The 24,687-nt window shown below is 49.0% G+C and overlaps 1 protein-coding gene across 1 annotated transcript; it reads left to right on the top strand.

The window, feature by feature from the left end:
* Positions 1-3,791: 3,791 nt before the first annotated feature.
* On the top strand, positions 3,792-5,329 carry LOC149447879 (uncharacterized). Its single transcript, XM_089651911.1, has 2 exons — positions 3,792-5,162; positions 5,255-5,329. Exon 1 carries the CDS (start codon positions 3,792-3,794, stop codon positions 4,719-4,721), a length of 930 nt encoding a protein of 309 aa, XP_089508037.1. The 3' UTR covers positions 4,722-5,162; positions 5,255-5,329.
* Positions 5,330-24,687: the final 19,358 nt, after the last annotated feature.

The following is a 24,687-nucleotide window of genomic DNA, read 5'->3' as shown; positions in this document are numbered from 1 at the left end:
GTCAGTGCATGTCCATGATGCAACAGCAGGACTTGCGATGGTCTGGCAGAGAATGGAAGACTGCTATGGGTCACCTGAAGTAATAGAAGAAGCACTTTTAAAGAAAATTGAAACTTGCCCAAAAATGACAAACAAAGACAATCAGAAGCTGAGAGAGCTCGGAGACCTACTCCTAGAGATAGAAGCAGCAAAGACTAGTGGAACTCTGCCAGGTCTCTTATACTTAGACACAGCACGTGGAGTAGAGCCCATAATCGAGAAGCTCCCTTTCAACCTGCAAGAAAGGTGGGTCTCTCAAGCATCCAGATACAAGAAAGACTATCGAGTTGCATTTCCACCGTTTGTCTTCCTCGCTGAATTCGTTGTAGACCAAGCTAAGACACGCAATGACCCAAGCTTCGCCTTCCTGAACAAGAGAGTTGCAAGCGCCCCAAGGACAGAGAAGCAGCCGCCAGTACACTACAAAGAACGCAGAGCAACAGTGTCTGTGCGGAAGACAGAAGTCCCGCCTGAGGCTGCAGCCAATCAGGAAGACAACACAAGCAAGGAAGTTGAGGATCCAGACAAACAGTGCCCAATACACAACAAGCCTCATCCACTAAGAAAATGTCGCAGTTTCAGAAGTAAGACATTAGAGGAGCGCAAGGCTTACCTTAAAGACAATCACATTTGTTTCAGATGCTGCGCCTCAATGCAACATCTTGCAAAAGACTGTAAGAGAGAAATACGGTGCACAGAATGCAACAATTACCGACATCTGTCAGCACTGCACCCAGGACCACCACCATGGAGATCAGAAGTTCCAGCAACTCAAGAAGATCATGGTGGGGAGCAAAAAGAAAGTGCAACACCAGCGATAACTTCAAAGTGCACTGAGATCTGTACAGAACCAGGACTCTCTAGATCATGCTCCAAGATATGCTTAGTCAAAGTGTATCCCAACGGTCTCAGAGAAAAGGCAGTGAAGATGTATACAGTCCTAGACGAACAAAGCAACAGGTCTCTAGCAAAGACAGAGTTCTTTGACCTCTTCGGTGACAAAGGAAGTTCAACTCCATACACCTTGAAGACATGTTCTGGAGTTATAGAGACATCAGGGAGAAGAGCAAACAACTACACCATCGAGTCATTAGATGGAAAGACGCAGCTGACTCTTCCTACCCTCATAGAATGTGACATGATACCAGATGACAGGTCAGAGATTCCCACACCTGAAGTGGCACGTCACTACCCTCATCTCATGCGAATAGCAGACAAGATCCCAGCACTCAACCCAGATGCTGCAATCGTCCTTCTACTAGGAAGAGACATACTGAGAGTGCACAAGGTCAGAGAACAATACAATGGGCCGCACAATGCACCATTTGCTCAACGTCTTGATCTTGGATGGGTTATCGTTGGAAATGTATGTCTGGACGGACTTCACAAACCCGCAAAGGTGAATGTCTACAGAACAAATCTGCTGCAGAACGGTCGCACATCATGTCTTTGCCCATGTAACAACAGCATGGAGATTAAAGAGAAACTATCTAACCCAACACATCCCCAGAACATCCAGAGGTTCCTGGAAGATACAGGCTCAGCTGAAGATTCAGATCAGCTAGGCCACAAAGTGTTTGAGAGAACTCAAGATGATGACAAACTAGCACCATCTGTTGAAGATAACCTCTTCCTTGAGATCATGGACAGAGAAGTCTTCAAAGACAAAGCAGGCAGTTGGGTAGCCCCACTACCATTCCGTACACCACGGCATCGTCTTCCCAACAACAGAGTGCAAGCAGAGAAACGCCTTGCGCTATTGCAGCGCACTCTTGAAAGAAAGCCAGACATGAAAGAACACTTCCAAGAATTCATGCGGAAAATCTTTGACAAAGATCAAGCTGAAAAAGCACCAGCACTGCATGAAAAACAAGAACGCTGGTACTTGCCAATATTCGGAGTGTACCATCCTCAAAAACCAGGTCAGATACGTGTAGTATTTGATTCCAGTGCAAAGCATGAAGGTATTTCCCTTAATGATGTACTTCTCAGCGGACCAGACCTGAACAACACACTTCTTGGAGTCCTTATCAGATTCCGAAGAGAACTTGTTGCAGTAACAGCAGATGTAGAGCAGATGTTCTACTGCTTCCTTGTCCGTGAAGACCACAGAGACTACCTGAGGTTCCTATGGTATGAAGACAACGACCTCAACAAAGGTATTATAGAGTATAGGATGAAAGTGCATGTGTTTGGGAACAGTCCCTCACCAGCTGTCGCTATCTACAGCTTGAGACGAGCAGCGCAGCAAGGTGACAGACACAACCCTGAAGCCAAACAATTTGTTATGAAAAACTTTTATGTAGATGATGGACTTGCTTCCTTCTCCAGTAGTGGAGAAGCCATTGACATTTTGAAAAGCACTAGAGACTTGCTAGCAGACTCTAACATAAGACTGCACAAAGTGGCTTCCAACAACAGCAAAGTAATGGAAGCATTCCCAGCAGAAGACCGTGCAAAAGACCTCAAAGACCTAGATCTAGGTACAGATTCACCACCCCTTCAAAGAACCTTAGGGCTTAGTTGGGACTTGAAAACTGACAGCTTCACCATCCGAGTATCCAGGGAAGAGAAGCCTTTCACAAAGCGAGGTGTCTTGTCTACGGTCAACAGTCTTTACGATCCCTTGGGGTTCGTAGCACCCATCACCATGCAAGGCAAAGCTCTTTTGAGAGAGATTACAACTGAGCTAGAACAAAGTGATTGGGACACACCTCTACCTGAAAAGAAAGAAATGCAGTGGAAGTTGTGGAAAGACTCTTTGCTGGAGCTTGACCGATTTAGCATCCAAAGACCATACGTCTCTGTTTCTTTGTCTGTTACAAAACGAAGAGAGATACATGTGTTTTCAGATGCATCCACCGTGGCTATAGCAGCTGTAGCCTACCTTAGAGTCATAGACACTCAGGGACAAAGCCATGCAGGATTCATCCTGGGAAAGTCTAAACTGGCTCCAAGACCTGCTCACACGGTCCCACGCTTAGAACTTTGTGCTGCTGTCCTAGCTGTGGAGATAGCAGACTTACTCATTGCAGAACTGGACATCGAGATCCATGCAGTGAACTTCTACACAGACAGCAAGATTGTTTTAGGTTATATCTATAAAGCTTCAAGAAGATTCTACACATACGTGTCAAACAGGGTAACACGTATCAGAAGGTGTACAAGTCCAGAACAGTGGCATCACATCAGTACAGACAAGAACCCTGCTGATCATGGGACTAGACTGGTACCAGCTGCTGTCCTCAAACAGACTAACTGGTTCACAGGTCCATCCTTCTTGACTGGACCAGAAACTGAAGAGACTGATCAGAAAGGAACTTTTCAGCTTGTAGAACCAGACCAAGACAAAGAGGTAAGACCTCTAGTTGCAGTTTACAAGGCTCTAACCACCAGAGAAGGTCTTGGCTCATGTAGGTTCAAAAGGTTTTCCAGCTGGAAGTCACTCATCCGTGCCATAGGGAAACTCATCTGCTTGGCCAGATCCTTCAGCAAAACAGCCAGTGTTGACCAGGGTAACAATGACTATCTTGAGCGAGCCAATGTCACCATTATCAGATGTGTTCAGCAGGAAGCCTTCAAGGAAGAAATTCAAGGTCTTCTCAAGAAAGAAGAACTTTCTAAACACAGCCCGCTCAAAAAGTTGAACCCTGTCCTTGATGAAGATGGAGTGATGAGACTTGGAGGTCGTCTAACCGCAGCTGATACGACTATTCTATAAAAACATCCCATTGTCATACCCAAGAATCATCATGTTGCCCTTTCTTCTGACAAGACACCACCACGAGCAAGTTGCACATCAAGGTCGCCACCTCACTGAAGGAGCAGTCCGCTCAACTGGATTGTGGATCCTAGGAGGTAAAAGACTAGTCTCCAGTGTGATTAACAAATGTGTAACTTGCAAGAAAATCAGAGGAAAACTTGAAGTCCAGAAGATGTCAGACTTACCTCCAGACAGGCTGGCTTCAGATCCTCCATTCACAAATGTAGGCCTAGACGTTTTTGGTCCTTGGAACATTTCTTCTCGCAAGACCAGAGGAGGCAGTGCAGAGAGCAAACGCTGGGCTGTTCTTTTCTCGTGTATGAGTACCAGAGCAGTTCACATTGAGGTAATTGAGTCTCTATCTACCTCAAGCTTCATCAATGCCTTGAGAAGATTTTTCTCCATTCGAGGACCAGCAAAACAGATTCGTTCTGATTGTGGCACAAACTTTATTGGAGCCTGCAAGGAATTGAAGATCATTGCAACAGACTCAGAGACAAGTAACTATCTTCAAAATCAAAGATGCACTTGGATCTTCAACCCTCCTCATGCCTCGCATATGGGAGGAGCTTGGGAGAGGATGATTGGAGTAGCTCGCCGCATTCTAGATGCAATGCTTCTAAAGATTGGATCTACTCGTCTCACACACGAAGTCTTAACCACGCTGATGGCTGAAGTCATGGCTATCATGAACGCCAGACCTTTGGTCCCAGTGTCTACTGACCCAGAGATGCCAACCGTCTTGACACCAGCAACGTTGCTGACCCAGAAGATGGAGATGGTGACAGCTCCCAATGGGGACTTTGATCTTAAAGACTTGTACACCAAGCAATGGAAACAAGTTCAAAGCCTTGCCAATATCTTCTGGAAGAGATGGAGACAGGAGTACCTGACGACCCTCCAACCACGCAACAAATGACAAGCCGACAAGCCCAACTTACAAGTTGGAGATGTTGTTCTACTAAAAGACTCTCAGGCCCACAGGAACGAGTGGCCAATTGGACTCATTGTGGGGACTGATGCTAGTAGTGATAGCAGAGTCAGGAAAGTAGAGGTCAGAGTAGTAAAACAGGGCACCCCTAAGGTGTACCTTAGACCCATCACGGAAGTCGTTTTACTCTTTCCAAGAGTTTAATAGTGGCATATCATTATTATGCCAGGTGGGGAGTGTGCTGCCTTGTATTACACAAGGCATTCTTTAGCATTCAGCAGTGTCTGTCCCTTTAAGGCCAGGACTTCCTGTCTGCTAACTTGGGAGGAAGTGACCTCATCTCTTCAGACTGAAGAAATTCTACAATGCAAGTACATGTGGGATGCTGTTCTCTCTTCATATATGGGCTTGATTAGACCCCCAAAGTCTGTAAGTACCCCTCCTATGTACTGTGGAATGTTATGCACATAGCTAGGAAGTTAGATATGTACTTATGTTTGTTTATTCTGTTTGTATTTCAGTTTTACCACATTTATTCACGCGCATTCATTCTCATTATGATCACATGTTATCAGTAAAAGATCATCGGTTATCAATCATCGACTCTTTACTGTGTGGACATCAAAGGTTATACTGCCTGTAATCCTCTGTAACCCTTTCATAACTGCAGAGAAGGCAGGACAAATATATTAAATGATGTATTGATGAATACACAATGGATTAAAAGTCCACCTTTTTATTTTCCTGGAAATAACATTTACATTTTCTGTGTTAACTCCTTCAACTGCTTCACTGAGATGAGGTAAGATCTAAGAAGGATCTGAGAGGTAACAGATTATGCAGCAAGTTCTGAAGTTGGCACTGCTCATTACTAGCGATGAGCTAATCTGTCTGGTTTCAATTTGTGGGGAAGTCACCAAATCCTGCTTGAAATCTGCAAAGCCAGAATCAAGCCGCAAACCCCCATTGAAAACTAATCTTTATACTAGTTTCTGACCATGTTTAAATCTAATAGTTAAACTATTGTAAAAAAATGGGCATTAGCAGGGACACACTTAATTTTCTTAAGGTAAAACTATAGGCACAACTTTTTTCTCATTTTGAATAGAGTAGGGGAAGGTTATAACCTCTGTACATTTTTCTTTATTTACCATCTCTCTGGGAATTTACCTTTACTCCCTATCCCTCAGATAAAAAAAGGAAGTGAGAAGGAATCCCTGAAAATTAAGGAAACCCCTTGAGGCCCTCCAGGTCACCAGAACTAGGGTTCTACATGGAGGAAATGGTTGGTGAGACTTACTAATTCCCCTCCTTCAACCCCAATGCCTTGTACTCCTCCTCCCCTTCCTCCTTTAGCTCTTCCTTTTAACCACTAGCCTACAGGGCACTTATACCCCCTTCCTGCCCAGGCCAATTTCCAGCTTTCAGCACTGTCACAATTTGAATGACAATTGCGCGGTCATGCAACACTGTACCCATCTGACATTTTTATCATTTTTTTGAGACAGATAGAGCTTTCTTTTGGTGGTATTTAATCACTTCTGGGATTTTTATTTTTTCTTAAACAAACCAAAAACCACTGAAAATTTTGAAAAAAAAAGTTTTCTTAGTTTTTGTTATACAATTTTGTAAATAAGTGATTTTTCTCCTTCACTGATGTGCGCTAATGAGGCTGCAGTGATGGGCACTGATAGGCTGCACTGATGTACACTGATAGGTGGCACTGATGGGCACTGATGAGGCACTGGTAGTTTGCACTGATGGGCATTGACAGGCATCACTGGGCACTGAAAGGCAGCACTGATACATGACACTGATACATGACACTGATATATGGCACTGATAGGCGGCACTGACTGGCACTGTTAGGCGGCACTGATTGGCACTGATATATGGCACTGATTGGCATTGATAGGTGGCACTGATTGGCATTGATAGGTGGCACTGACTGGCATTGATAGGTGGCACTGACTGGCACTGATGGGCGACATTGAAAGGCAGCTCAGATGGGCATTGATATGTGGCATTGATGTGCACTGGTATGCACTGATATGGCATTGATGTGGCACTGATGGGCACTGGCTCGTGGCACTGATGGGCACTGGCACGTGGCATTGATGAGCACTGACAGGTGGCACTTCTGGGGCCACACTGATCATCAGGGCACACTGATCATCAGTGCCCTGATGATCAGTGTACATGTCCCCTCCGCGGAAAGCCGATTACTGGCTCTCCTCCCCTCTCGAGCTGTCAGCGTGAGAGCTCGAGAGGAGAGAAATGCCGATAACCGGCATTTCCCTGTTTACATGTGATCAGCTGTGATTGGACACAGCTGATCACATGACCGAGCCGACATCTTCGGCTCTTTCCGTGATCTGCTGTGTCCGAGGGACACAGCGCACTGGCGATCGCCGCGCTGCGCGCTCCCTGAGCCACGCATGCGCAGTGAGAATGGTAGGACGTCATATGACGTCCTATCAGAACGAGAGAACCAACTTGCGCCCGTCATTGTACTATAGGGCGGGCGGAAGGTGGTTAAAATACATACAAATGATTAAATCCATGGATGGACTACTGGGTGTCAAGGATGTACTAATGGCTTGGGGTGGCCCAATATGTGCTTGAGGTACTCGCCTGCCCTGCTGCACATCAGAGAGGGCCTTGAAGGCAGTGTGTGTAGGTGGGGAGAGATGTGACTGAGAAGCTGACTTATTAAAATGATTCAGACATGGATCAAAGGGGACCACTTAACATCCACTGTAGATTTTACTGATAAATTCAGTACATTTATTTTATAGGCCTTTAACTAAGAAAAGACTAGACATTTTTTGGATATATGGGAATACGGCAGTTGGGTTGCGGTGCACTTGGGGCAAGGGTGTCCAGTGTTTTATATCGTATGCAAAAATATAAGAGTCAGTTGGTCAAAGTGAAATATCAAATTTGAGGTAAATACTGGCTGAGCTGTCAGCGGTGGTTTCTGTGTGCAGGAGGGGCAGCTGACAACAGATGTCCTATAGTAAGTCTAGGGGTGATGCCATCCCCCAGGCATTTCCCAGCCATTGTCGGCTTGCTCTCTGCACACAGAAACTGGTGCTGGAGACTGGACTGGAGTGTCTTTAGAATAGGTAAGCATACACATCTTTTCTTTACAGGGTTAGATAGAATAGCTCTTTTCTGCAAAGACCAGTTAAAGATTGGGGCAGTTACCATTTGTTTGTACTTAGAATAGCTTTAGAATGGGGGTGGGCATAGGTTTAGCCTTAGTTAGCTATTGACTGGAATTCCATTTTAAAGTCAATTCACTATAAAAAACATGTTATCTCATGATACAAACAGACAATATTTTAGGAATATACCAAATAACAATTGGGGGAACTCTGCCCTGGCCAGTAAGTTAAAAGTATATAATGTGTCAGTGTGGAAATGTAGCCTTGGCTCAGGATTGCAAAAACATTGTAAAATTTCGCTTCAGGAAGATCGGTCTGTGCATGAAGGTACACTAATGCTAGGTTCACACAATTGCATGCTGGGAACGCTGGGCTGTAGATAATTTTTTTCATGCGGGAAGTGGGGGGGAGTCAGACTAGGTCAGAGGACAATAATTAGCACATCTGCCTGTGAGAAATTGTGGGTGTGGCAAAATTGTGCTAACAGTTGGAGGCGCTCAGAACTTGACCCTACTGTGTACATTAGAGATGAGCGAAGTATTCAAAAATTTGATTCGGCTGATTCGGCAAATTCGAGGAATAAATTCGATTCGATGCGAATATATTCGCTGCGATTTTAACTTATAAAAGGGTGTTTCTAGGCTTCAGAGAGCCTTTATATTAGTGCAGAACACTGTACCTTTAATTTAAATGCCCTTGGAGTCTGCTGGGGAAGAGAAATAATACTGTCAGTCAGTATGACATGCAGATGAGTGCCGTCGATCTTAGAATCACCGCACACTTCACTCATTTGGGCAGTCACGGGGCCAAAACCAGAGTGTGGAGCCACAGTGCGGCGGTGGAGGCAGAAGCAATGGGAGGCCATACAGCACCCTATGACAAAAATGGAACCCACCAGCAGTGTGAGGAGACCTGAAAGTGGCACATGGCAGAGTGTGGCGATGGAGACAGCAGCAATGGGAGGCCGTACAGGGACCCATGAGAGACTCTGGACCTGGCAGCAGCATGAGGAGGCGGTACAGGGGCCCATGGCAGATTACGGGCCTGGCAGCAGCAATGAGAGGCCCGTAATCTGCCAGCACCCTATGAAAAAAAATGGAACACACCAGCAGTGTGAGGAGACCTAAAAGTGGCACATGGCAGAGTGTGGCGATGGAGACAGCAGCAATGGGAGGCCGTACAGGGAACCATGAGAGACTCTGGACCTGGCAGCAGCATGAGGAGGCGGTACAGGGGCCCATGGCAGATTACGGGCCTGGCAGCAGCAATGAGAGGCCCGTAATCTGCCAGCACCCTATGACAAAAAATGGAACACACCAGCAGTGTGAGGAGACCTGAAAGTGGCACATGGCAGAGTGTGGCGATGGAGACAGCAGCAATGGGAGGCCGTACAGGGACCCATGAGACACTCTGGACCTGGCAGCAGCATGAGGAGGCGGTACTGGGGCCCATGGCAGATTACGGGCCTGGCAGCAGCAATGAGAGGCCCGTAATCTGCCAGCACCCTATGACAAAAAATGGAACACACCAGCAGTGTGAGGAGACCTGAAAGTGGCACATGGCAGAGTGTGGCGATGGAGACAGCAGCAATGGGAGGCCGTACAGGGACCCATGAGAGACTCTGGACCTGGCAGCAGCATGAGGAGGCGGTACAGGGGCCCATGGCAGATTACGGGCCTGGCAGCAGCAATGGGAGGCCCGTAATCTGCCAGCACCCTATGACAAAAAATGTAACACACCAGCAGTGTGAGGAGACCTGAAAGTGGCACATGGCAGAGTGTGGCGATGGAGACAGCAGCAATGGGAGGCCGTACAGGGACCCATGAGAGACTCTGGACCTGGCAGCAGCATGAGGAGGCGGTACAGGGGCCCATGGCAGATTACGGGCCTGGCAGCAGCAATGAGAGGCCCGTAATCTGCCAGCACCCTATGACAAAAAATGGAACACACCAGCAGTGTGAGGAGACCTGAAAGTGGCACATGGCAGAGTGTGGCGATGGAGACAGCAGCAATGGGAGGCCGTACAGGGACCCATGAGAGACTCTGGACCTGGCAGCAGCATGAGGAGGCGGTACTGGGGCCCATGGCAGATTACGGGCCTGGCAGCAGCAATGAGAGGCCCGTAATCTGCCAGCACCCTATGACAAAAAATGGAACACACCAGCAGTGTGAGGAGACCTGAAAGTGGCACATGGCAGAGTGTGGCGATGGAGACAGCAGCAATGGGAGGCCGTACAGGGACCCATGAGACACTCTGGACCTGGCAGCAGCATGAGGAGGCGGTACAGGGACCCATGGCAGATTACAGGCCTGGCAGCAGCAATGAGAGGCCCGTAATATGCCAGCACCCTATGACAAAAAATGGAACACACCAGCAGTGTGAGGAGACCTGAAAGTGGCACATGGCAGAGTGTGGCGATGGAGACAGCAGCAATGGGAGGCCGTACAGGGACCCATGAGAGACTCTGGACCTGGCAGCAGCATGAGGAGGCGGTACTGGGGCCCATGGCAGATTACGGGCCTGGCAGCAGCAATGGGAGGCCTGTAATCTTCCAGCACCCTATGACAAAAAATGGAACACACCAGCAGTGTGAGGAGACCTGAAAGTGGCACATGGCAGAGTGTGGCGATGGAGACAGCAGCAATGGGAGGCCGTACAGGGACCCATGAGAGACTCTGGACCTGGCAGCAGCATGAGGAGGCGGTACAGGGGCCCATGGCAGATTACGGGCCTGGCAGCAGCAATGGGAGGCCCGTAATCTGCCAGCACCCTATGACAAAAAATGTAACACACCAGCAATGTGAGGAGACCTGAAAGTGGCACATGGCAGAGTGTGGCGATGGAGACAGCAGCAATGGGAGGCCGTACAGGGACCCATGAGAGACTCTGGACCTGGCAGCAGCATGAGGAGGCGGTACAGGGGCCCATGGCAGATTACGGGCCTGGCAGCAGCAATGAGAGGCCCGTAATCTGCCAGCACCCTATGACAAAAAATGGAACACACCAGCAGTGTGAGGAGACCTGAAAGTGGCACATGGCAGAGTGTGGCGATGGAGACAGCAGCAATGGGAGGCCGTACAGGGACCCATGAGACACTCTGGACCTGGCAGCAGCATGATGAGGCGGTACTGGGGCCCATGGCAGATTACGGGCCTGGCAGGAGCAATGGGAGGCCCGTAATCTGCCAGCACCCTATGACAAAAAATGTAACACACCAGCAGTGTGAGGAGACCTGAAAGTGGCACATGGCAGAGTGTGGCGATGGAGACAGCAGGAATGGGAGGCCGTACAGGGACCCATGAGAGACTCTGGACCTGGCAGCAGCATGAGGAGGCGGTACAGGGGCCCATGGCAGATTACAGGCCTGGCAGCAGCAATGAGAGGCCCGTAATCTGCCAGCACACTATGACAAAAAATGTAACACACCAGCAGTGTGAGGAGACCTGAAAGTGGCACATGGCAGAGTGTGGCGATGGAGACAGCAGCAATGGGAGGCCGTACAGGGACCCATGAGAGACTCTGGACCTGGCAGCAGCATGAGGAGGCGGTACAGGGGCCCATGGCAGATTACGGGCCTGGCAGCAGCAATGAGAGGCCCGTAATCTGCCAGCACCCTATGACAAAAAATGGAACACACCAGCAGTGTGAGGAGACCTGAAAGTGGCACATGGCAGAGTGTGGCGATGGAGACAGCAGCAATGGGAGGCCGTACAGGGACCCATGAGAGACTCTGGACCTGGCAGCAGCATGAGGAGGCGGTACTGGGGCCCATGGCAGATTACGGGCCTGGCAGCAGCAATGGGAGGCCCGTAATCTGCCAGCACCCTATGACAAAAAATGTAACACACCAGCAGTGTGAGGAGACCTGAAAGTGGCACATGGCAGAGTGTGGCGATGGAGACAGCAGCAATGGGAGGCCGTACAGGGACCCATGAGAGACTCTGGACCTGGCAGCAGCATGAGGAGGCGGTACAGGGGCCCATGGCAGATTACGGGCCTGGCAGCAGCAATGAGAGGCCCGTAATCTGCCAGCACCCTATGACAAAAAATGGAACACACCAGCAGTGTGAGGAGACCTGAAAGTGGCACATGGCAGAGTGTGGCGATGGAGACAGCAGCAATGGGAGGCCGTACAGGGACCCATGAGAGACTCTGGACCTGGCAGCAGCATGAGGAGGCGGTACAGGGGCCCATGGCAGATTACGGGCCTGGCAGCAGCAATGGGAGGCCCGTAATCTGCCAGCCCCCTATGACAAAAAATGTAATACACCAGCAGTGTGAGGAGACCTGAAAGTGGCACATGGCAGAGTGTGGCGATGGAGACAGCAGCAATGGGAGGCCGTACAGGGACCCATGAGAGACTCTGGACCTGGCAGCAGCATGAGGAGGTGGTACAGGGGCCCATGGCAGATTACGGGCCTGGCAGCAGCAATGAGAGGCCCGTAATCTGCCTGCACCCTATGACAAAAAATGGAACACACCAGCAGTGTGAGGAGACCTGAAAGTGGCACATGGCAGAGTGTGGCGATGGAGACAGCAGCAATGGGAGGCCGTACAGGGACCCATGAGAGACTCTGGACCTGGCAGCAGCATGAGGAGGCGGTACTGGGGCCCATGGCAGATTACGGGCCTGGCAGCAGCAATGGGAGGCCCGTAATCTGCCAGCACCCTATGACAAAAAATGTAACACACCAGCAGTGTGAGGAGACCTGAAAGTGGCACATGTTTGGGGCATGATTCATGACGGATTTAGTCAGTTGTGTCAGGAACTGGTGGTTTGAAATCCAGACTAATCCACGCCTGATTCATTTTCACAAACGTGAGTCTCTCCACACTTTGGGTGGACAGTCGTGTCCTCTGCGGAGTTACAATACCTCCTGCCGCACTGAACATGCGCTCCGATGCCACGCTACTGGCCGGGCATGACAGCCTTTCAAGGGCAAATTCAGCTAGTTGGGGCCAAAGGTCAAGTTTCGTTGCCCAGTAGTCAAGGGGATTGTCTACCTCGGTTGGCAGGGTGCTGTCCAAGTAGGCCCAAGCCTGTTGTTTGAGGTCCTGCTCCAGGTCCACCTGATGCTGCTGCTGCTGCTGCGGCTGGTTAGTAGTTTCCTCACTGCGCTGGTGAAGAAAGCTACTCATCATCGACTGCAGACTGAGGCAGCCGCTGCTGGTGGAGCTGCCACTGCTCCTACCACCCCACCCCTCCCCTGCTGCCATGGCAGCGGAACGCGAGCGCACAGGGCCCACAGTGTCTGAGGATGGACGTTGGCGCAGAAAGGCAGAGACCAGCTGACTACATAGGTGGTTTTTATAGTACGTTATTTTGGCCTCCCTCTCAGCAGGTGTGAAAAAGGCCACCATATTTGAACGGTAGCGAGGGTCCAACAAGGTGGACAGCCAAAAGTCATCCCTCTGTCTGATGGTTATTATTCGGCTGTCGCTACGCAAGCAACCAAGCATGCTATGGGCCATTTGCTCCAAGGAATGCGAGGGACTCCCTGCCTCCATCTCCACAGCATACTGCCACGGTGCGTCTGGGTCCTCTGTCTCCTCCTCCTCCTCCTCTACCAGATGCTCCTGCTCCTCCACTCCTGTCCGCTGAGTGGAAAAACCACCCATTTCACTCAATAATTCCTGAGCACAAATGTCCTCCTCTACCTCCTCCTCTTCTTCCTGTCCTGCCCCCACAGGGGTCATGTGGCATTGAGATCTGTGCGCCACGTCTACCGCACCCTGACCAGCCATTGTTAACAGCATTTGTTCTAGGACGTGCAACAGAGGAATGACGTCGTTCATCCCATAGCCCTGCCGACTCACGAATAGCGTGGCCTCCTCAAAGGGCCTGAGCAAGCGGCAGGTGTCACGCATGAGCTGCCAATGGCTGACATCGAAGTTACACAGGGGAGTACCTTTATCCGCTTGTAACATCAGGAAATCGGTGATGGCCTTTCGCTGTTTCTAAAGGCGGTCTAACATGTGTAGGGTTGAATTCCACCTTGTTGCAACGTCGCAGATCAGGCGATGCTGTGGAATTCCGTTCTGCCTCTGCAGCTCAAGGAGGGTGTGCTTTGCGGTGTAGGAATGGCTGAAATGCATGCAAAGTTTACGTGACATTTTAAGGATGTCTTGCAGTGGGATGGTGGATTTTAGGAACCGCTTGACAACCAGATTGAACACGTGAGCCATGCATGGCGCATGGCACAACCTTCCTTGACGCAGAGCAGACACCATGTTCTTTCCGTTGTCGGTCAACATGGTTCCGATTTTGAGTTTGCGCGGAGACAGCCATCTGTCGATTTCTCTGTTCATTACACTGAGAAGTTCCTCCCCTGTGTGACTACGTTCGCCAAGGCATACCAGGTGTAGCACAGCGTGACACCGTTGCGCCCTGCACATGTGATATGCCGGTCGGGTAATGGGACTTGGCACGGGGGTGGCGGATGAGGACACGGCGGAAGAAGAGGTGGTAGTAACAATTCTAGTAACTCAGTAACAATTCTGTGTCTGTCCCTGAGTAACAATTCTGTGTCCCTCAGTAACAATTCTGTTTCCCTCAGTAACAGTTCTGTGTCTGTCCGTGAGTAACAATTCTGTGTCCCTCAGTAACAATTCTGTGTCCCTGAGTAACAATTCTGTGTCTGTCCCTGAGTAACAATTCTGTGTCCCTCAGTAACAATTCTGTGTCCCTGAGTAACAATTCTGTGTCTGCCCCTGAGTAACAATTCTGTGTCCCTGAGTAACAATTCTGTGTCCCTCAGTAACAATTCTGTGTCTGTCCCTGAGTAACACTTCTGTGTCTGTCCCTGAGTAACAATTCTGTGTCCCTGAGTAACAATTCTGTGTCCCTGAGTAACAATTCTGTGTCCCTCAGTAACAATTCTGTGTCTGTCCCTGAGTAACAATTCTGTGTCCCTGAGTAACAATTCTGTGTCCCTGAGTAACAATTCTGTGTCCCTCAGTAACAATTCTGTGTCTGTCCCTGAGTAACAATTCTGTGTCCCTGAGTAACAATTCTGTGTCCCTCCGTAACAATTCTGTGTCCCTGAGTAACAATTCTGTGTCCCTCAGAAACAATTCTGTGTCTGTCCCTGAGTAACAATTCTGTGTCCCTCAGTAACAATTCTGTGTCCCTCAGTAACAATTCTGTGTCTGTCCCTGAGTAACAATTCTGTGTCCCTAAGTAACGATTCTGTGGCCCTAAGTAACGTTTCTGTGGCCCTAAGTAACGATTCTGTGGCCCTAAGTAATGTTTCTGTGGCCCTAAGTAACGATTCTGTGGCCCTAAGTAACGTTTCTGTGGCCCTAAGTAACGTTTCTGTGGCCCTAAGTAACGATTCTGTGGCCCTAAGTAACGATTCTGTGGCCCTAAGTAACGTTTCTGTGGCCCTAAGTAACGATTCTGGGGCCCTAAGTAACGTTTCTGTGGCCCTAAGTAACATTTCTCTGGCCCTAAGTAACGTTTCTGTGTCCCTAACTCTCTCCCTCAATACAGTCAGGTCTGCCTCTCTTGAATGACTGGAGGCAAATGGAGAATTCTAAAATGGCCGCCATTTATAGCTCGACCATTACACAGTGCTGGCTGGCTGGCTGCTGATTGGCTAATGCGGTCACATGTCATGAATGAATGCATTATGGGTCAGCGCGCCTTGTCTGCGCGCCTTCCCAGACATCCCCGCTCCGTCGCCGCACATGTCGCCGCCATTTTAGGAAAAATTTCGATTCGCGCATCCGAAGTCCGAAGAAATTTTCCTAATATTCGAAACGAATTCCACTTCGCCGAGTTCGATTCGCTCATCTCTAGTGTACATGATAACATATGCCACAGACCTTGTACCAAAAAATATGCTTTAATTACTGTGCTACAAGCAAGAGTCTAACAGAAATATACAATCCTCAGCACAGTGTTTTGTAAAATATGAAACTCTACCATGCTCTACATACTGTATGCTTTTCTTCCCACAGCCTACCTTGAAGAAGAAATTCATTAACAATGACTACCGAGCTACCAGCATCTGTACAAATTAGCATAAATATTGCAGGTATCAGGAGTGTGTCATATACAAATGTCAGGGCAGGAACGCTGGAATGGGCAGGCAGGCCTATGGTACGGTCACGCTGCGAATGACGACAGCCACTACCCACAGACCAGAGTCCCTCAGGGCGCGGAGTCTAAGCCCCAGGCTACCCTTCACCAGGGCCCCTGATGGTGGGGATGGACTTGACGCAGCCTGAGACCAGGTCGCGGCCCCCGAGTGACCCCAGCTGCGATAACGCACAGCTGGTGGGAGCTAGATGGGAACACGAGTAGAGTAGTCAGACAAGCCGGGTCAATAACAACGGAGCAGACAGTACTAGACGGTAGGCAAAGAATACTCAGGTCACGGGCCGGGTTCAGCAACGGGAGGTCAGTTAAAGGGTTAACGCAGAGAGTAGTCTTGTCCAAGCCGAGTCGGTTACCAGGAGAGCAATGGGAACAACACAAGAGCTTGCAACAGGGCAACATACAGGACACAAGTGCAGCGCACACTTGCAGACAGGAGGTTTAAATGTGCTCAACCACACCCTTCTGAGGAGGAGCCGCAGAAGCCTGAAGGCATAAAGGTTCCCACCATGCTTTGCAGAAAACCAAGATGGATGCCAGCTCATGGAGATGCACAAGCTCTGAAGAAAGGTAGGACCTTGACAACAGCCTAGGGTGTGCAGTCCCATTTGGGTAAAACTCTACTGGTGGCAGCAAATTCCTGTAACAGTAAATGAATATGAAAGCTACTTACAGTTTATACAGCACCCCAAGCAAGCACATCTGTTAGTGAAGCAAATAGTAGACATGGAGTAAGCCTTCAATGTCTGGTTTCTAAAGAGGTCAGTCTGTCAGGCTCTTTACAGAGGGTTTCCTTATACTTTAGGCTGAGATTTAGGCTTTTAGGGACATGCAGCGTGTTACGGACAATAAGCACACAGAGTTCAGTTGCAGTGAAACTTGAATGTCAATTTATAAACACCCTAGTGGGAGAGCACCGCTTATGGAAAAAAAATAACTGTTCAATGCAGTCAGATGTGACTAAGGAGAGGTGCTGACAGCGTCTGTTTAAGAGGGAGAAGCGCAGCCTGGCCAGTCCAATTCCAAAAGGCGAGGCTCTTTATAGAATAGCCAGTAATGTCCCTAGCCAGTAATGTACAGAGTGAACTGAGCATGGGCAAAAGTGCTATATATAGACAATTACTACATTTAATAGACACTCCTGATTAAGGCAGTGTGGCTACATATACATAATGGTATAATATGGCTAGATAAATATACAAGGCTCATTTCCATGTAAAACAAGTACTTTATTATGTCGTCAGTGATTATGATTAGCAATCTGTCATATTTCCTTGTAAGTGATCTAAAAGAACACAGTAAAGGTAGCAGGGGTACGTGACACTGTAACACATTGTGAGATTAATCTCTTAATATTTACTGAATTTCACTGAAGAGTTGTGACTCCACTTTGCTCTTGGAAGATGGATTAGCCAGACCTTGAGCCTGACTTGTAGAAGGTTGAGGGGATTATGACAAGGAGATTCAATATTGTAAGATGACAGTCCTCCATAATTCTCAGTACAATCAGGAGCTTAAATAAGGTTGAATAGGTGTAAAAGAATAGTATAAAAATCACAAGGTTGTTTATGTCAGGACAAGACAAGGCTGATCTTGTCACCCATTAAAAATGCGCTTGCCCTATAATGTAAGGGAGCTATTCTTTCCATGAACTGTAGGACTATGAGCATTGCCTGGCCCTGTACTTGAAGAGAAATGGCGACATATTTTCAGTGTATGCATATTTGTTGTCCCGCTTAAAAAATAATAATTTTTGATTGGAATTTCACATTTGTTGTTCGATATGTTGACCACGGTTTCATATCCAGATGTACAGATTCTCCCTTTAAAAACTATCCGTGTATAAGGTATTATGGTCAGTACACATTGCTTTGGTTTTACTAATCAAATCTACTGTGCTGTTAAAATAAACCTTTCCTTTCCTGCACAGAGGCTGCATTCACACTTGAGCGTCACATTTCCGAGTGTTTTGTTGCGAGTTTGTTTGCATGTTTTTGAGCTGTTTAGAACATATTTGTATGGCATTTTCAAAGCATTTTTGAGCTTTGGTGTTTTCTTTTATTAGCCAATACAGAAAAATATAATCTGTTTCATCAGTTCTTGCTATGTTTTCCAGATTTTTCATCTGCTTTTTATTTATTATTTCTTTTTTTTGTAAGGGGTTAAGGGTTATGGTTAGAGATTAAAGGTTATGGCTAGGGGTTAAATTATGTATTATTATATGCCAACTAAATACTCACATGTTTGGGCCTGCTGGACACACTTTGTAACTACCCCTGAATTCGGATCTCTCATGGGTCGGGATGCCTGATTGAGCTCAGCCCTACCTCTGGTTATGCCCCTGGTTCCTTCATAATCTGCATGGTTATGACCTCCTTTCCGGTAATTTGTATTTGCCTGCTTCGCTTTGGTGAATGTTTAGGTTCTTGACACTCTCATTTACGATTTCCAATAGCAATGTTGACACAAACTTCGCAACCCGGACCGTTCGCTTCCTTTCGCTTCCCCCCTTTTTTTTTTTTTTTTGCCTCTTATCCCCCCTTCTCCCTCTCCCCCTACTCTCCCCCCCCCTTTTTTTTTTTCTTTCCTCTTTCTCTACTATGACTCCCATTCTTCTCCTTTTACTGTTCTTTTCTTTTCTTTCCTTCTTTCTATTCCCTTTTTTTTTTTCTCTCTTCCTTTCTCGACAAGCTCTTAGTCTTCGATCAGGCTTAGTCTTCGTTTCATTCAGGATTACTTGGTATATGGTTAGCTTACCTCCTCTAGGATAGTTAATGGTACTCACGACATCTTCTCTTATACTGCGATGCTCACTTAGCCTCCTGATAGCGTACTGCTTTTGGTTTAGGCTCCGAAGGTTCATTTCCTCCATGCATAGGCCAGTACGCCATTAATCAATTGGTGGAAGTAAGCTGTTATTACCTTCTATATTGTATATTTGTGAAACTTGAGTACTACAGGCCTATCTCTGCCGTAACTTAACATGCTTATGTTGTCCACAGTGTCGCACTCTACCATGTTGTTTCTTCCTGTATTTTGGTTTAAGCTGTGTCTATGACCTGATTGAGGCTGTATGTGCATTTCTGTATATTTTACTGTAATATGTTGTCACTTCTAAATAAACTTTTATGGAACAAAAAAAAAAAAAATAAAGGAAAAAAAAAAATTATGTATTATTATTTATAAAGCTATTTATTTTAGGTTAGGGTCAGGGGTTAAAATTGGGGTTAGGGTTATTTTTTAAATTTAGTTTAATTATTAATTTTTATTTATTTTATAATTTTTGATTGGAATTGTTTGCTATTATTATTATTTATTTTTATTTAATCATTACATTTGAGCATAAAACGCTCAAAAACGTGCAACAAAACACGCTAGACAACTGACACTGCCAAAGCAGTTAGGAGGAATAGGACTCCCCAACCTTACGAAATTCTACTGGGCGTGCCATATATCCAGAATAGTAGTGTAAGGGACCGCCTGGCGGTACCACTAGCACTCCACTGCATAGGCGTCCCCAGCGCACGGAGTCTAAGTCCCAGGGTGATTGTTCACCAGGGCCCCTGATGGTGGGGATGGACTTAGAGCCCCCTGAGACCAGGTCATGGCTACTGGGTGCGTCCGTCAGTGGTAGTGGTATGCGCCAAGGGCTCCCACGGGGAAGAGTCTGATATGAGGAGGTCAGAAGACCCCACTGCAAGGGATGGATGATGGATGGATGGATGAGCAAGGTCAGGCGGGCCGGGTCGGTAACAGAGAGGACGGCAAGGTACAAGGCAGCGGGCATAGAATGGTCGGGTCACACGCCAGGTCAGCAACAGCAGGTCAAATCCAATAGGGGGCATTCAGGAGAGAGGTCAGGCAAAGCAAGGGTCAGAATAGGAGAAAGCAGCAAGGTCAGGTACAATCCGGATCAAAAACTTACAGGGTACAGGTTTGCAGGATACAGGATGCAGGAAAGACCAGAAGGCACTGAATGACAGCTCAGGGCCATTTAAATATCCCGCCCTGCGCTGCCATTGGTGCCCAGCGGGCAGCCGCGGCTTCTACTGCGCATGCACGAACTCGAACGCCGCGGCCGGCCCGGACCTAGTGCCCGTGTCCCTGCACAGGGCGGTGCACTGCGCCTGCGCCAGGACCATCGCGGCGGGGATCGAGGAGATCCCTGACATTGCCCCCCCCCCTATGGGCAACCTCCGGATGCCCACCTGATCTCTCCACCACGGGTGATCGCGAAAAAACCTCCGGACAAGTCTGGGTGCATGGACATTATGGGCTGGCTCCCAAGAATTGTCCTCAGGGCCATAGCCCTTCCATTTGATAAGGAATTGGGTCTGGCCTCCCCTCCTTCGGCACTTCAGGATTGTTTCTACCTCAAATTCTTCTTCTCCCTCGACCGTTATGGCTTCCGGTGGTCTAGATTCTCGGTCAGGGAAGGCATCTGGGATTACTGGCTTCAGCAGGGACACATGGAAGACTGGGTGAATCTTGAGTGTGTCAGGAAGGACGAGTTCGTAGGCCACTTCGTTAACCATCCGTTTAATGCAGAAGGGGCCTATAAATTTGGGTCCCAATTTCTTCGACGGGCAAAGCATCTTTAAATTGGACGTCGCTAGCCAAACCTTCTCCCCAGGCTGCAACACCAGATCTCCCCTCCGTTTCCTGTTGAATGCCTTCCTGTAGTCTTCCTGGGCCCGACTGATGGCCTCTTGAAGCTTCATATTGTTCGCGGAGAAAAACGTTACCACATCTTGCATTGCTGGTACTGGGCATTCCGAGACCAAATCCGGGAGGAAGACGGGGTGAAAACCATAGTTGGCAAAGAACGGGGACTGTCCCGTCGCTGAGTGGCGGGCGTTGTTGTACGCGAATTCCGCTAGGGGTAGAAGTGGCATCCAGTCATCTTGAGTAAACGAAGTGTAGCATCTTAAGTATTGCTCCAGGGTCTGATTGGTCCTTTCGGTTTGACCGTTAGTTTGAGGGTGGAACGCAGAGGAGAGGGACAATTTGATGTCCAGGGCTTTGCACAGTGCTCTCCAAAATCTTGACGTGAACTGGACCCCCCGGTCCGAGACAATGTCTTCGGGGACCCCATGCAGCCTTACTACCTCACGAATGAAGACTCGCGCAGTCTCGGCCGCCGAGGGGGTTTTCTTCAATGGGATGAAGTGGGCCATCTTGGACAAGCGGTCCATGACCACCAGGATTGCCGTGTGGTCTAGTGATGGCGGAAGCTCGACTATAAAGTCTAATGAGATCTTTTGCCAAGGCCGTTCAGGAATTGGTAAGGGTCGTAGCAGACCCCAAACTTTGTTTCTAGATGGCTTGTTCTTCTGGCAGGTGATACAGGACCTTACATAGCCTTTACAATCTTTAGCCATGTCCGGCCACCAGAAGGAGCGTCGGAGAAGTTCCAGGGTCTTTTCTGGGCCAAAGTGCCCCGCCATCGGGTGGTCATGGCAATGCCCCAAGACCAGGGTTCGGGCTTCCTCCGGCACCACAATTCGATCTTCCCTCCATAGGAGTCCCCCCTTGTTCTGGAGGGGCCCTCTGCCTGGGGTAGAGACGGTTGTGGATGCCTCCATTATCTTGGAACGAAGGTCCGACTGAAGGGCCAAGAAGTCATCCGAGGACAGGATGGTGTCGGGTACTGGGATCTCCCTGGCGTCCTCGTACATACGTGATAACGCATCTGGCTTAGTGTTCTTTGATCCAGGCCGGTACGTAATGTGGAAGTTGAATCTTGAAAAGAATAGTGCCCATCTTGCCTGTCGCGGGCGTAGACGCTTGGCGGTTCTCAGATATTCCAGGTTTTTGTGGTCAGTAAATATTAAGATGGGGTGCACCGCACCTTCCAGCAGGTTCCTCTAACGCCGTTTTGATCGCCAGTAGCTCTCGATCACCGATATCATAATTCTTCTCCGCTGGGGTAAGCTTCCGTGAGAAGAATGCTACAGGATGGAGCAATTCCTTGGTGCCTTTCCGCTGGGAGAGGATGGAACCTACCGCATTCTCCGATGCATCCACCTCCAAGATATAGGGCAGGGCGGCGTCTGGGTGACCCAAAATGGGTGCCGAGGTGAACAGCTTCTTCAAGGCTTCAAAAGCTTCCTGCGCCTCTGGTGTCCATCTGAACCGGGTTCCCAGCTTGGTTAGCTGAGTAATGGGGGAGACCAGACCCGAGAAATTCTTGATGAACTTCCGGTAAAAATTTGCAAAACCGATAAATCATTGGACGCCTTTCCTGTCTGTGGGTTCAGGCCAATCCAGTATTGCAGCGACTTTCTGAGGATCCATCGCGACCCCCGCGGTGGAGATAATCAGGCCCAAGAAAGTAATGCTGGATTGTTCGAAACAACATTTCTCTGCCTTGGTGTACAACCCATGCTGCCGCAATCGCCCCAATACCCTCGCTACATGTATTCTGTGTTCCCCCAAAGAAGGGGAGAAAATCAAAATGTCGTCTAAATAGACGATAACAAAGACATCCAGGAAGTCCCTAAAAATATCATTCACAAAGTGTTGAAAAGTGGTCGGAGCACAACCCGAACGGCATGACCAAATATTCAAAATGGCCGAAGCGGGTGCGGAAGGCCGTCTTCTACTCGTCCCCCTCCCTTATGCGAACCAAGTTGTAAGCTCCCCTCAAATCCAGCTTTGTAAAAACCACTGCTGCTTTTAAACTTTGGAATAACTCCGGTACTAACGGCAGTGGGTAACGGTTCTTTATCGTGACCCTGTTCAATTCCCGGTAATCGATACACGGCCTTAAGGTTTTGTCCTTCTTTTCAACAAAGAAAATTCCCGCCCCCGCCGGTGAAGTGGAGGGGCGGATGAACCCCTTCTGGAGGCTGTCCTCGATATATTCCTTCAGGGCCCCCAATTCGAGCTCTGAAAGGGGGAAGATTCGCCCAAAAGGAATTTCTGAACCGGGTAACAGGTCAACGGGACAGTCATAAGGGCGGTGGGGGGGTAGAGTATCGGCTCCCCGTTTGCTGAACACATCTAGAAACTCATGGTAGGCTGCAGGGATTACTTGTTTTAATTCGGCTTCCCCCTCAGAGCACAGGAGGATTTGGGGGACCCCCGGGCCCGAAGTGCGGCAGTATACCCGACAGTATGGGGAAGGGAACGAGATTACTCCGGTCTCCCAGTCAATTTGGGGGTTATGGGTCCGTAACCATGGGAGCCCGAAAATGACTGGGAAGAGGGGTGAAGCTATAGCATCCAGGCGGAGGAGTTCCTGGTGCTGGCCGGCAATGACAGTGGCGATGGAGGGGGTTTCCTGGTTCACTACCCCCGATTTTATTCGGGAACCGTCGGCCAAATAAATGTTGAACCCCTTCTGTTTCAATTGGAGAGGAATACCCTGCTGGTGAGCAAAATTAATGTCCAAGAAGCAGCTGCATGCCCCCCGAATCAACTATGGTCGATACTTCCACGGTCCTTTCTGGAAGCTGAAAGGAAAGGGGCACCACTAAGTGTTGGGATGGACCAACATTGCCAATGGATAAGGAAGAAGACGTGCACTTACTCAGTTTCTGCGGGCAGGATCGTACCATATGACCAGCTTCACCACAGTAGATCGTCTGCGCTGGTGTTCCTCTGGAGATAGTTTAGGCCGTGCCAGGCCGAGTTGCATGGGTTCAGGGATATCTCCAGGTGGCCGGTTCTGGATGTTTGGCCTAGGTGCTTGACTGGGACCTTGAAATGACCCCCAGGGATTTCCATGACCCTGGCCGGACCTCTCAAACCTGCGTTCCCGCAGTCTACGGTCAATCTTAATGGTCAGCGCAATTAAGTCCTCTAAAGTCTCAGGCACCTCCACCCGGGCGAGCTCATCTTTCAGGCCTTCTGATAGGCCTATACGGAACTGATGCAGGAGTGCGAACTCGTTCCAGCGTGTGTCCCCCATCCAGCGCCTAAACTCAGACGCGTACTCCTCCGCCGCTCGGCGGCCTTGCCGGAGCGTGTACAAAGTAGCTTCAGCAGAAGCTGCCCGCTGTGGGTCATCGTATAGGATGGCCATTGCGTCAAAAAAATTGTCAACCGAACTAAGGTGAGGGTCATTTTTTCCCCGCAGTCGGTGGGCCCAGTCTTGGGGTTCACCCTGCAGGAGGGAGATGACGAACCCCACCTTCACGGATTCAGTCACGAAGGTCCGGGGTTGTAACTCAAAATAGAGAAGACAGGACTCATGGAATGACCTGAAGCGTGTGCGGTCCCCGTGAAAACGTTCCGGTAAGGGTACTCGGGGTTCGGCCGCCGGGAGTGGTGCGGACACCCCAGAAACCGGCACGGGGGCTGCTACGGCCAGGGGTGCGGGGACCGCGGCCTGTGGGGCAGGAACGGATATAGTGCAGGTCTGGAATTGATTCTCAATCTGCTGACATCTGTCCTGCAGGGCCGATACGGCCTGTGTCAAATTAGACAGGTGCCTGCAGATCTCCTCAAGCGGCGAGGGCCCTCCTCTAGACTCAGTCATGGCCTTCTGGTACTGTAAGGGACCGCCTGGCGGTACCACTAGCACTCCACTGAATAGGCGTCCCCAGCGCACGGAGTCTAAGTCCCAGGGTGCTTGTTCACCAGGGCCCCTGATGGTGGGGATGGACTTGGAGCCCCCCGAGACCAGGTCGTGGCTACTGGGTGCGTCCGTCAGTGGTAGTGGTATGCGCCAAGGGC

Source organism: Staurois parvus, unplaced genomic scaffold, assembly GCF_062004578.1.
Source record: "Staurois parvus isolate SC_StPar_1 unplaced genomic scaffold, SC_StPar_1.0 ptg000668l, whole genome shotgun sequence".
NCBI lineage: Eukaryota > Metazoa > Chordata > Amphibia > Anura > Ranidae > Staurois > Staurois parvus.
Note: the sequence above shows the minus strand (reverse complement) of the source record. Positions and strands in the feature narration are given on the sequence as shown.

Excerpts from the sequence above, each read along its gene's own strand:
- LOC149447879 (XM_089651911.1), top strand. The coding sequence starts at position 3,792 with ATGTTGCCCTTTCTTCTGACAAGACACCACCACGAGCAAGTTGCACAT.